We start from the raw sequence: 12,328 nt of genomic DNA, 5'->3' as shown, positions 1-12,328 counted from the left end.
TTTTTTAAAATGGGGTCATCATAAACAGTCTTTTACAAGCTGCAGTGTCTCCACTTTGAAATAGAACATGCGTATGTCCCCACGTTATTTAAATAGAGTGACATGAGGGTTTTACAGTGCAATTTGTTAATGAGTCCTAGAGTATTTCTTTTTTTTTAATTTTTATTTTTGACAGAGAGAGAGAGAGAGAGACAGAGCATGAGCGGGGGAGGGGCAGAGAGAGGGAGACACAGAATCTGAAGCAGGCTCCAGGCTCTGAGCTGTCAGCACAGGGCCCAACGCAGGGCTCTAACTCACGAACTGTGAGATCATGACCTGAGCTGAAGTCGGACGCTTAACCAACTGAGCCACCCAGGCACCCCTAGTCCTAGAATATTTCAATGCACAGATATAACATGACTTATTGAATCAATCTTCTTTTGTTGAACATTCTTTTCCTCAAAATTATTGATACTATAAAGAGTACTGTCACAAACATTCTTATAGCTTATATTTATGCACATCTAGGATTACTTCTTACAGTAAATTCTGAGGAGTTGGGTACAGGGCTTGCAGAATTGTGAGAGCCTTGACAGATTTGCTGCTCTATAGTTTCCTTGATATTTTTCCTTCTTTAGTCTGGTTCCCTTTTACTATCATCTTTTGCCTTTTCAACGCGGCCACTGCTGTCTTAAAGATGTTTAGTCCTATTTCATAAAGACCAGTCTCCTTGTATTCCATTAAGCGTGTGTGTTCTCCTCAGTTCTTGTACTGTATCCAGCGTGAGGCCCTTTGCAGAGTTCTCCCCTTCTTCTGGTTCTTTGGAATGATGTTCCCACCTTCCCTCCCTCCTTGTCTTCCTGCTTCCTTCCTTTCTTTTTCTCCTCTTATGTGCGAATTAGGCACTATTTTCAACCAGAAGGCCAAGCACTTGGCTCCTTTCAGGATTAGATTGGTTGTTCTCTGTGCAGCCGTATTGCGTGCAGGGTGAGTTCAGGGTCTGGTAAGGCAGGCCTCCACCCGTCCCCCCAGTGCTAAGGTGGGTGTCCTCAAAGGTTCACGGTCTTCTGAAAGACTCCTGACAGCCTATTCCTGTAACTTAAGCCAAACCAAAATGCTTCCTGGGGATAAGACATGAAACTAATTTAAGCGCTTCGTAGGTCAGTATGCCTGGATTTACTTGATACTTTCCTGAGGAAGAGAGGGAGGAGGGGTTTAGATCTCAGGCAGGGTAGGTGCAAGCCCAAAGCCAGAGGCTGGGGGAAAGCACTGTGTCACCATACTGGGGACAGCCAGCTCTAGTGTTCTGCCTCCCCCACCTCTGGCCATGTGCTGCCCCTCCACAGTTTACAAGGACTGATCTGCTGGCCCTCAGCTCCCCAGGGACACCAGTTAAAGGGGCTGCTGAACTTCCCGAGTTTCCAGATTTGACGCTTGCACAGAAAGTGCCCTTCTTCCTCAGAGTTGCCAGGCTGGTTGCCTTGGACTTCACAGGACAATTGCTCCTTGGGTATTTACGTTCAAGGGCTTGGTGGATAAACCTAAAAGCCAATATAATTATCCACTTCACAGGTGGTCTCCCTTCTAGTCAATTGCCCACATATGCTTCTCAGCCCAGGGCTATGGCCCTCGGGGTGACCAACACCCCCTGTCCCCTGTGTTGCACCCTCATCTGGAGCATAGGGGGCTGGCATCCTCCCCTCCCCCGGCTCTTGCCCCGCGACCCATGGCTTGGGCCCTCACGTGGGGTTAGTCCACAACTGTGATCAGCTCAGATGGTCATAGCGCTTCAGAAGAGCAACAATCACAAAATGGCACGTCACACTCCAATGGGCCTTGTCCTTGGTCCATCTGCTGCAGTAAAGAGACCTGCCCAAGGCCTTGCAGCTCGTCAGTGGCCAGCCTGGCACTTACCCTGGTCCTCCGGACTCCAGGTCTGGACTCCCTCCCCTGCGTCACGTGTTAGCCCATCCAGGTCGGGAGATCGATCACCCGCTGCATGCTGTAGGCGGTGTAACGGCAGCCCGCACCACAGGCTCCAGGAGGAGGAGGAGACCAAGGCTCATGGAGCTGATCTTAGGGACATCAGGAAGCTCAGTGTGTCCTTCTGTTACCAGATAAAACTCAACAGTCAACAAACATTTGTGTGGCTACCGACGGCAGCTGTTGTGATAAACATCATTCTTCTCTTTTTGCTTTATTGTTTTTGAGAGAGGCAGCACAAGCAGGGGAGGAGCAGAGAGAGAGGGAGACAGAATCTGAAGCAGGTTCCAGGCTGTCAGCGCAGAGCCCAATGTGGGGCTCGAACCCACAAACTGCAAGATCAATGACCTGAGCTGAGGTCGGGCGCTTAACCCACTGAGCCGCCCAGGTGCCCCAAGCATCATTCTTCTTGAAAGAATAAGACAAGTCCCTAAATAATTATACTTACTATACCCATATACCCCTAAATTTCTGGGAGAGTCCAGCTTTCAGTGAACATTCTGTCATGAGAGTCCCACAAGTAAAGTAATGTCGATCAGATCAGATTTCCTGGCTTGAAGAGTAGAAATCAGAATTACCATGACTTTAATGCCAAGAAGGATGAGATAAAAGTCTTGAGTAAGGAACACACCAAGGTGGTGGGGGTGAGCTGCGTCTCACTGGGCAGCAGGGGTGCCCTGGAGCTGGGCCATGAAGATGGGTAGGGGTTTGCCAGGAGGGGCAGGGAGGAGGACTCCTGTGGTCAGATGAGGAGCCAGAGGGCGAGGCAGGGATACTGAGTGGATCTGGGCCAGAGCACAGGGCTCAGAGGACTAAGAAGTGGGAAGTCATGTTAGGGAGGAAGGTGCGGGCAGGACCACTGCAGGCCCTGATCATAATAAGCCATCAGAGGCCTTCACCGAGCAGTAGCCTGAGGTGGTGGGGGTGTGTGGGTGGGCTCAGAAGAGAGGGAGTGCAGAGGGTGGAGAGAATGCTTGGCTGTCACCATTCAAATGCTGCCATTTACACTTATTTATATTATGGACATAGTTTTATAGTTTTTTCAGTGTGATGGCTGAGACCTGGACCATATGGGGAAGGATAGCCTCTTGACAGGGAGAAGATCTCACCTTCCTTTGGCGGGCCTCAGTTTCCCCTAAGGAACATTCATTTGCTTTTCCACAAGCTAGACACTGAGATTTATTTTAGTGGGTTCATAAACTCTGAAAGTCTTCTTCCTTTTTTCTCCTGTGTCAGAACTTACCTGGTCTTTGCCCTTTGATCTTACAACTCTGGAAGGAAGCCACAGTTCTCCAGTGGTTCTTGAAATGTGATGATGGCTGCTTATGGGTCACAGGTTACTTTTACTGGATAACATATATGCATTTTTAGTCTTTATTTATTTTGAGAAAGAGGGCACAAGCACAAGCAGGGGTGGGGAAGAGAGAGAGGGAGAGAGAGAATCCCAAGCAGACTCCATGCTGTCAGTGCTGAACCCGACCTGGGGCTCGATCTCATGAACCATGAGATCATGACCTGAGCTGAAATCAAGACTCGGATGCTTAACCAACTGAGCTGCCCAGGTGTCCCCATTTATGCATTTTTAAAGGAAAGATTGAAAACCCCTTGAAAGCAGAGGCTTGTTCTACATTCTTTGCCTGCCCTCATGCCTGGTACATAGTGGGTACGCTGTGTGGACCACTCAGATTGTGCACGTCTCGGGCACCTTGGTGCATGAGTGCGAGGGAGGGGACCCTTCATCCTCCTCAAATTGCTGTGTGTGTGGGTTTCACTTCTGCCCAGAACAGGCCTCTGTTCTAATAGGTTATATAAAATTGGTGCAAATTTTTTCAGTGTAGAGCAGGGAGAGCTGTCATGAATCATACGTGACACTCCCCATCGATCTAAAATCTACTGACTCCAGGACCCATGCCATGTGCTCACATGGGCACGTTTACCTTGCAGGGTGGGGCGGAAATGAAGGCCCCAAGGCCCTGGATCATCTGAGTGTATCTCTAAACCATCGGGAAGAATAGGGAAGAAATGACCCCTGCTTTTCCTCTTCTTCTTTGGGGTAGAAGAATAAGCTACTTTTACCATTGGCTGGTCCGATCTTATGACTCTGCTGTGTCCTTGTGGCTGCTGAAGACAGTGGGTTCCACCGTGGACAGGTCTTCTCTGGCTGTGCCCTCATCTCCCAGGGGGCTCGTGACCCCTGCTTGCCCTCTTGCCTCTCAGAAGGGCCAGCGCTGCCTGGGGGCTTTCTGCCCATGGAGAGTATTCCTCCAGGAGATAATGGTTCTTGCTTTTTATTAGGCCATTGCTTCTGACTGTCTGTCTCTCACACACACAGTGTCTGTCTCTCTCTCTCTCCCCTTTCCTGCCTCCAAGTATGTGCTTCTATCAGTCATGGTGAGGGGCGTTTCTATTTCCCCAGTCCTATTTTACAGCGGTCGCCGCCACAACAACAGGACCTGGGTAACAGTGGTCTGGAGGGAACACCACCATTTCATTCTCTTAGCGAAAACCATTCCTGACAGGTCCTGGAGTCTTGAAAGGAACTCCATGAAATCCCAGAGGTGTGTAGGCAACTTGTAAACGGAAGTGGGAAAGCCGCTCACTCCTCCCTCGGAAGGGGCTCTTGGTTATGACCGTCTAAGCATCAGGGGTCATGAGTGAGCCACAACCCACCCAGCAGAGGCCAGGACGCTTCTGAGAGAACCCACTACCCCCCCCCCCCCAACACACACCCCTGTACAGTCTTTACGTATGGCAGTCGGCGCGTGGTCATTTCCCTCCCTGCCTCCCCTTCTCTGCTCCTGCCCACTGAAGGATCACCGTCTGCTACCAGATGTGCTCCCAGATACCCTGCTCCCCGAGAGAGAGGGAGACAGAGAATCCCAAGCAGTCTCCCAGCTCCGAGCTGAGCTGTTGGCACAGAGCCTGATGCAGGGCTCGGACTCATGAGCCACGCAAGATCATGACCGGAGCTGAAGTCGGACGCTTCACCCAGGCACCCCTAGAAAAGTTTAAGACCTGTTCATGGACTCTGATACTTTCTGCACCGGTATTTAACCTCTCATCATCTCTCTTGACCCTTCTTTGTATTTAGTATTTTGGAAAATCTAATTTTTCCAAAAATGTATTCAAATATTGTCTCTTTCCTTCGTGGCTCAGCTAGTTTTGTCTTGTTGAGGTAGTTAATGATACACGTTCTATTTCTCAGATTAGCTAAACTTCTCAGGTGAGGAATTTCCATCAGACACCAGGCCAGTAGGGGGCCCTTTATTGATGACAACTGTGAGGGTGGTATTGATGATGAGCTGTGAGGGTGGTGTTCTCGCTCTTGAAACCGTGGCTGGTACGCTAGTCTGTGAACACTGAAAGACAGAGATGGTGAATCTGTATGCCAAGGTTTATTAGTAGGCTTGATAGCTTCTCTGATAAACGAAGTCCTGTTTTCCTTCACTCTGCTTTTCCAACTTTGTGGGAGCCAGAGTAAAGGGGGTTAGGAGGTGGGCTGAAGCCTCAGACCTTTGTCATTGACTCCCCAGTCTCCCCCTAACACGGAGATGAAAGCCAGCGAGAAATGTGCAGATAGAAATGTTGTGAGAGGCTGGACTTTGACAGCAGAACCCTCTCTGGCCTGTGCCACAGTGGTCTCCAGGTGCTCAGCTTTAAAAGTACAGACACTCCATCAAATCAGCAGGCTCTGAAGGGTGACTCACACCAACCAAACTCACAAGGGGCTGATTTATAACCCAAAGCCTGAATGCTGGATATATCTGAGGAGAGAAGGCTGGGAGGACAGTGGCTTCCAGTCACTGGTTCAGGCCACCGGCTTTTCCCTAGTGGGTGGTATCCTTGGGAAAACAGCTCTTAGCCCAGAAAGTTCTTTTTTTGAAAACGGGATTAGAATAGGGTGAGATGGCTTCAGGCAGCCCAGTGTGTGCCGTTTCCACACTGCAGACATTTTGACCTTAGGAAGGGAGTCTTTCATTGAAATTGCCACCCCCCTAACCCCCCACCGCCCTTGGGCAATCTTGGGAACACCTGGGCAGACACTTTCACTTTCCAACTCACCCTGTCTCCAGATGCTTCTGCCTTCACAGGGCTACAACTGGGGGAGAGATTCTAGTTATTGATGAGTCTGCTTATCTTAGAGTGGGTTTTCAGTTGGGGTCCTGGCACGCTTGAAAGGGCCTTTCAGCTCCTTGGTAAACTCTGAAAGACATTCTTATCTCAGCCTCGCCAGCCTGGCCCACATGTGAGTGCCCTGTGGGAGGCTTTGTAGACAGCCACTTCCATTATCCTCGCTATCAGTGGCTGATGTTTTCTGACCTGATCACCAGACCCTGGGATTCTGTGTGCCTCATTTGGGGCTTGTAATTCTCCTTGTGTGGACTCGGCTTCTCACCGAGGGTAGGGTCCCAGGCTTCAGCAGGTGGGGAAGGTGATGCTCTTGTTGCAGTCTGTAAATACAGGCTTCACACCCGGGTCTCACAGGGCACATCCTGCCAAATTTCCTGCACTTAGTTGTGAAAATGATCTGCAGCAGAGGAGGGAATAGTGGCTCAGTCATTCAAGTAGGAGGTACTTGCCAGTCGTCCCCATGTGCCTCTCAGTGCTTTGCAAAAGGCATGTGCTTGTGCTAAGCTTTCCCTGGGCCACAAAGAAGGTGAGAGTGTATTCTTAGAGTGCATTCAAGTGATGGAGGTATTCGATCACCAGGTGCGCTGTTAGTGACCCTTGCCGTCCCCGCCCTCTCTTCTCCTTCCCAGATTGTCATTGAAGATATTGGGAACAAGAGAAAATATGACTTCCCTCTTAACCGCTGGCTGGCCTTGGATGAAGATGACGGCAAAATCCAAAGGGATATCTTAGTGGGCGGAGCTGAGACCACAGGTAGAACTGAGAAAGGGGAAGCACGATTGGCTGGTATTTCACTTTCTGCCTGAGGTTCAGTGTTCTCCTTGGTGGGCCTGGAGGCCTGTGATCCAGCAGGAGCCAGCCACTCCTCCTGCTCTTGAAAGTGTTCCCTCCCTTTGTGCTGGAGCCTGAGGCTCTGCTGATGCCAGAGGAGGCGGAGGAGGTGCCCCTGAGCAGATACTAACTTTCAGGGCAGAAGAGATTAGCCACTAGGTGAAGCTGGAATGTGAACTCCTGTTCACGGTGGATGAGGGTGTGGATTTACTCTTAGCTCCTCTTGCTATTGCGTGCTTACGGTATGCCAGGCCCCCTAGGCACTTGACCCGTTTTGTCCCCTTTAATCCTCACCAGGACCCCGTAATATAGAAACTGTTATCATTTCCATTTCACAGAGGAGCAAACTGAGTCACATAGGCATTGAGAGACCTGTCCAAGGTCACGCAGCTGGCAAGTGACAGATCCGGATTCGGGCTCCCACCTTAGTCTCCACCCTGTGCGGATTCCACAGAAAACCCGCACCTCCCAGCACGGGAGTTCGTGGATGTTCCGGAACATCAGTGTCGTGAATGTGCCCATCTGAGAACGTGCTCTGCTGCACAGCATCCTGTTGCTTAGCACTGCACAGAGAAGAGGTCCAAGTCCTGGGGCACAGTGTGCAAACTGCTTCATGGTTTGGCTGCAACATACGTGTCAGCTGAATCTTCCAATCTTCCAACTTCTTGTCTCACTTCCAGATGCTCACCTGTCTCGCTCCACCTCATCAGCACACCTTTGCTCTTTCCTGAACCTATGCCCCCTTTGCCCTCCTTCTGCCTCATCCACTTGTCTTCTGCTTCTGCAGGGGGGGCAGGGGGGAGGGAGCTTCTCTCCCCTCGCCTGGCCCTCTCCTCATCCGTGCCTTCCCCCGCCCCTCCCTGAGCTGCTGGCCTTACTCTTTCTCTCACTTTATCTTTAGGATATCTTTCTCCTCAGCCTGTAATGCCATTTCTCTTCTCTACACTCCTCAAATTCCTGCTCCCTGTCACTCCCTCTGAGCCCTCCCTCCTTCCTGTAGACAGGCACTCCCTCCCTTCCTTTGCACCAGACACTTGGGCAGACCTTGACTGCTCTCAGTTAGGAAATCACACGTTCCTCTGCTCCAGCACTTTTCCAGCCTTGCACGTTATTTGTAACTGAAGCTTGCGTGTTATTTACTCAGAAACAGATAGGAGGGGCGCCTGGGTGGCTCAGTTGGTTAAGCATCAGACTCTTGATCTCAGCTCAGGTCTTAATCTCAGGGTCGTGAGTTCAAGCCCGGTGTTGGGCTCTGCACTGGGCATGAAGCCTACTTAAAACAAAACAAAGCCACAACAACAACAACAAAACCAGATCCCAGAATGGGTCTGCTCTGACCCTTTTAACCATGTTACTCTTACTGACCTCCAGTGGTAGAGGAGAAGGAGAAACGTCTGTCAAAGGCTGGGAATTACTGGTAGCCTGGGCCATGGGAATACATACTGGGTGTGTTTTGGAGAAACAGAGCTGGAGACACTATTTGTTCATCTTCTAGTCTCCCTGAGGCCTTGCATGTAGTAAGCACTCAGTCAGCGTTTGTTGAACAAAGGAAGGTGTAAACGCTTCAATGAATCAGGCATCCCATAGCTGCATGTGGCTAGCTCCAAAAGACTTTCAGGATTTTCATTTCCCTGGGTCCGGGGCTAGGGGTGAGGCAGGGGGTGGGGTGGAGGGGTGTGTGCCTGTACACCATTGCCTTAGACTCCAGAGCAAAATGGAGGGAGGCGAGACCTGAACAGAGTTTTCCTGTCCAGATGCTGGTCTTTGGTATTTTCTCTTACTCAGTCCCATGTCACAGCTTAATCTCCCTTTGCTGGCTCTTGCCCAGAACTTCATGTCCTCGTCTCACCTCCCGACTGACCAAAACCTCAAATGGCCTGACCACAATGTGCTCTCCTTCCCTCACTCTTTCCTGAACCCACCATGTCAGGCTCAGACATGAGTGCCCTCTATTAAAAGTTATCTTTTTAAGTTATGAGCAAAAGAGCAAGCAAAATGAATCAGCTAGCCCCGAATATAAATCTCCATTAATGGAGTTGACTCTTATAATTAAATCAGACATAACAGAATTCGTCCGGCAGCTATTAATAATATGCACATGGTAATTAACATTAATAACAAGTACTATTCTTAGCCAACTCAAATTCCTCCTTCTCTCTGTTAGTTTCTTGTAATCAGGGCTGGCAGCTTCTTAGGGTAATACCTGCAGTTTATTCCTAAACTCAGATACATTGACACACAAACTGAAAAAAGAGCACAAAGCGGAGAGGGGCACTGGATGTCATCTGGGGAAGGAGGACGAGGGGGGAATGAGGAAGCGTGGAAGAGGGAGGGCCTAGGGAGGCGGTAGCCAGGGAGGGGAGACTTGGGTGGGATTTTGTGATCAGCTGGCACTAACTTTCTCCTTCCCTGTTGCTTCCACACCAGCTATTTCATATATTGTCACCGTCTTCACTGGGGATGTCCGGGGTGCCGGGACCAAATCCAAAATCTACATGGTTATGTATGGGGCCAGAGGGAATAAGAACAGTGGGAAAATCTTCTTGGAAGGCGGTGTGTTTGACCGTGGCCGCACAGACATCTTCCACATCGAGTTGGCTGTCCTCCTTAGCCCCCTGAGTCGGGTCTCCATCGGACACGGCAACGTAGGCGTCAACAGAGGCTGGTACTGTGAGAAGGTAAGGGATGCCCCAGGGACGGCCCTTTCCTGATTCAACCCCTCTCTTCTTTAACTTGAAAATACAAACTCTGACCTGCTTCCTGCTTCCTACTTGCTTTGGACCAGCTACAGAGCACATGGGCAATCCCTTTCATTGGGCAGTTGGATTGGTAACATGCCCGTCCATCTTGTTCTGCTTATGGTCAGGAATGAGGGCTGCACTGTGCACGTATCCAAGGGCCAGACTGCAGGATAGCTTATCCAGAGGTAGTAGTTGGTAGTTACAAACTATCCTGGTTCTTGGTGTAGTGTTTCACTTCACCTTATAAATCTGTCAATCAGCAAGTAATTTTGAATGTATGTTTGCATTGTGGAATACTTATGCTTTAAAGCATATACTCAATGAAAGTAAACTATAGATAATGATAAGAAAACAAATATACATTTTGTCTACCACCCTACTTAAGAAATACTTTTCCAATACTTTTGAAACTCCACCGTGCCCTTACCCAATCATAAAATTTTCTTTTCCCCAAAGAGCATACACTATTATGAATTGTTACCTATGTATATATTATTTGTATGTAGCAGTTTTCATTCAACACTATGCTTTAGACATTCATCTGAATTGGTAACAGAAACTGTAGTTCATCAATTTCACATTCATTCCATTGCATGAATCAGTCACCATTTATTTGTTTGTTCTTTAATTTACAGATATTTTGGGGTTGTATTTCTTGATATTTGCTAATATAAACAATGTTGCCATGACATTCTTATACATCTTTGTACAAACATCCAGTTGGTTGATAGTATATGTTCAAGTATCTTTTCGTAGCTTGCCTACAATGTTCTTTGAGCAAAGGAAGATTTAATTTAGAAATGCTTTATCCAGGGGCACCTGGGTGGCTCAGTCGGTTAAGTATCTGACTTTGGCTCAGGTCATGATCTCATGGTCCACTGTTGGGCTCTGTGCTGACAGCTCAGAGCCTGGAGCCTGCTTCGGATTCTGTGGCTCCCTCTCTCTGCCCCTCCCCTGTTCACGCTCTCTCTCTCTCTCTCTCTCTCTCTCTCAAAATAATAAATACAAATTAAAAACAATTAAAAACACCCCTGTAATTCTTTTAAAAATATAGATTCCTTGACTACAATGTAAGTCTACTGAGTCAGAATTTCCAGGTAATTGGGATATTCAGATAATTCTTATCATTAAGGAAGTTTCAGAATCACTGATTTAGTAAATAGTAATTCTTTCCCAACTGTTCTAAAAAGGCAATTTAGTCTCATCAAATTCCCCAAATGTATGGCTTTGCCTCTGAGCTTTTTTGTCTGTTCCATTTATTGATTTAATTTTTTCCGACACTAATACAATACTCACTCTCATCATTTCATATCTTTATGTAAGTCTTGGTATCTTCTAGGATAAATTTACTCATCGTATTCATCTTCCTTAGGATTGTATTAATATTCATGGCTCTTAACCCTTCCATAGAAATTTTAGAATTTTCTTGCCAAGTTCCATGAAGAATTATGTTCAACAGAATTCAATTGGATATGTAGATCCATTTGGAAGAATTGATATCTTTACTAAGTACTTTTTATATGTATGAGCATTATGTACCTCTTAAAATTTCGGTCTTCTTTAATATTTAGGTCTTCTTTAATATTTCCCCTTTTTTTTTCCTTACTTTAAAAGTTTATTTATTTTGAGAGAGAGTGAGAGAGAAAGCACATGTGTGTGTGAGCCGGAGAGGGGCAGAAAGAGAGGGAGAGAGAGAATCCCAAGCAGGCTCCCTGCTATCAGTGTAGAGCCCAACAAAGGGCTTGATCTCACCAACTATGAGATCATGACCTGAGCCGAAATCAAGAGTTGGATGCTTAACCGACAGAGCCACCCAGGAGACCTAGTGTTTTTCTATAGTTTTATATCTCTCTTGATAAAGATCTTGCACGTCTTTGTTAGATATATTCGTAGAGGCCTTATAATTTTTGTTCCTATTATAAATATCAATTTAAAATTATATTTTTAAACTGTTTGTTTAAAATAGAAGAAATAGAAATACTCTGTAGAAATAGAAGGACTTTCGTGCATTGAGTTTACAAATAGCCATCTTACTAAACTTTAATTAATTATAATTTGTCTACAGATTTTGGGAGAAGTTTCCTTATAGAAACTTTGTTGTTTGTGAATGGTGACAGTTTGGTTTCTTTCTTTCCAAAGCTTATATTTAATTTTTTTCTTTTTTGTATTTGACCACATGGGCAGTACAGTGCTGAACAGTAGGGTTAATAGCAGACATCTTTGTTTTGGTTTTGATTTTACAGGAACTGCTTCTAATTTTCTATTGAGGTAATTATGATTTTTGAGGGGTTTGGTAGATAGTCTTAGATTAGATTAGGAAATCCTCTTCTATTTCTGTATTGTTCAAAGTTTTTATTATTTATTGTTGAATTTTATCTAATGCTTTTTCTGCATTTAATGCTCTAGTCATGAAGCTTTTCTCTTTTACTTGTCAATTTGGTGAATTAGGACTGCATTTTCTAGTGGCAGACCAACTCCAAATTTAAGACAAACTTGGTCATAAAAGGTTTTAATTTTACATGCTTCTGGAATTGGTTTGCCAGCATTTTATATAGAATTTTTGTGTATATGTTCATGAAGGGCATGGCCCTTAATTTTCCTTTCTTCTATAGTCCTTGGCAGGTTTGATCCTGGCATGGAATGAGAAATACTGTCTTTCCTGA

The 12,328-nt window shown here is 46.8% G+C and overlaps 1 protein-coding gene across 1 annotated transcript in view; it reads left to right on the top strand.

The window, feature by feature from the left end:
* Positions 1 to 12,328, top strand: part of LOXHD1 (lipoxygenase homology PLAT domains 1) — a 153,017-nt gene that overhangs the window by 34,517 nt on the left and 106,172 nt on the right. The window contains exons 6-7 of the mRNA XM_043557181.1: positions 6,723 to 6,846; positions 9,352 to 9,602. Coding sequence (XP_043413116.1) covers positions 6,723 to 6,846; positions 9,352 to 9,602 — 375 coding nt within the window. The remainder of the gene's footprint in view (positions 1 to 6,722; positions 6,847 to 9,351; positions 9,603 to 12,328) is intronic.

Source organism: Prionailurus bengalensis, chromosome D3 (assembly GCF_016509475.1).
Source record: "Prionailurus bengalensis isolate Pbe53 chromosome D3, Fcat_Pben_1.1_paternal_pri, whole genome shotgun sequence".
Taxonomy (NCBI): Eukaryota; Metazoa; Chordata; class Mammalia; order Carnivora; family Felidae; genus Prionailurus; species Prionailurus bengalensis.
The sequence above is the reverse complement of the archived record's forward strand: the minus strand, read 5'-3'. Positions and strand labels throughout refer to the sequence as shown.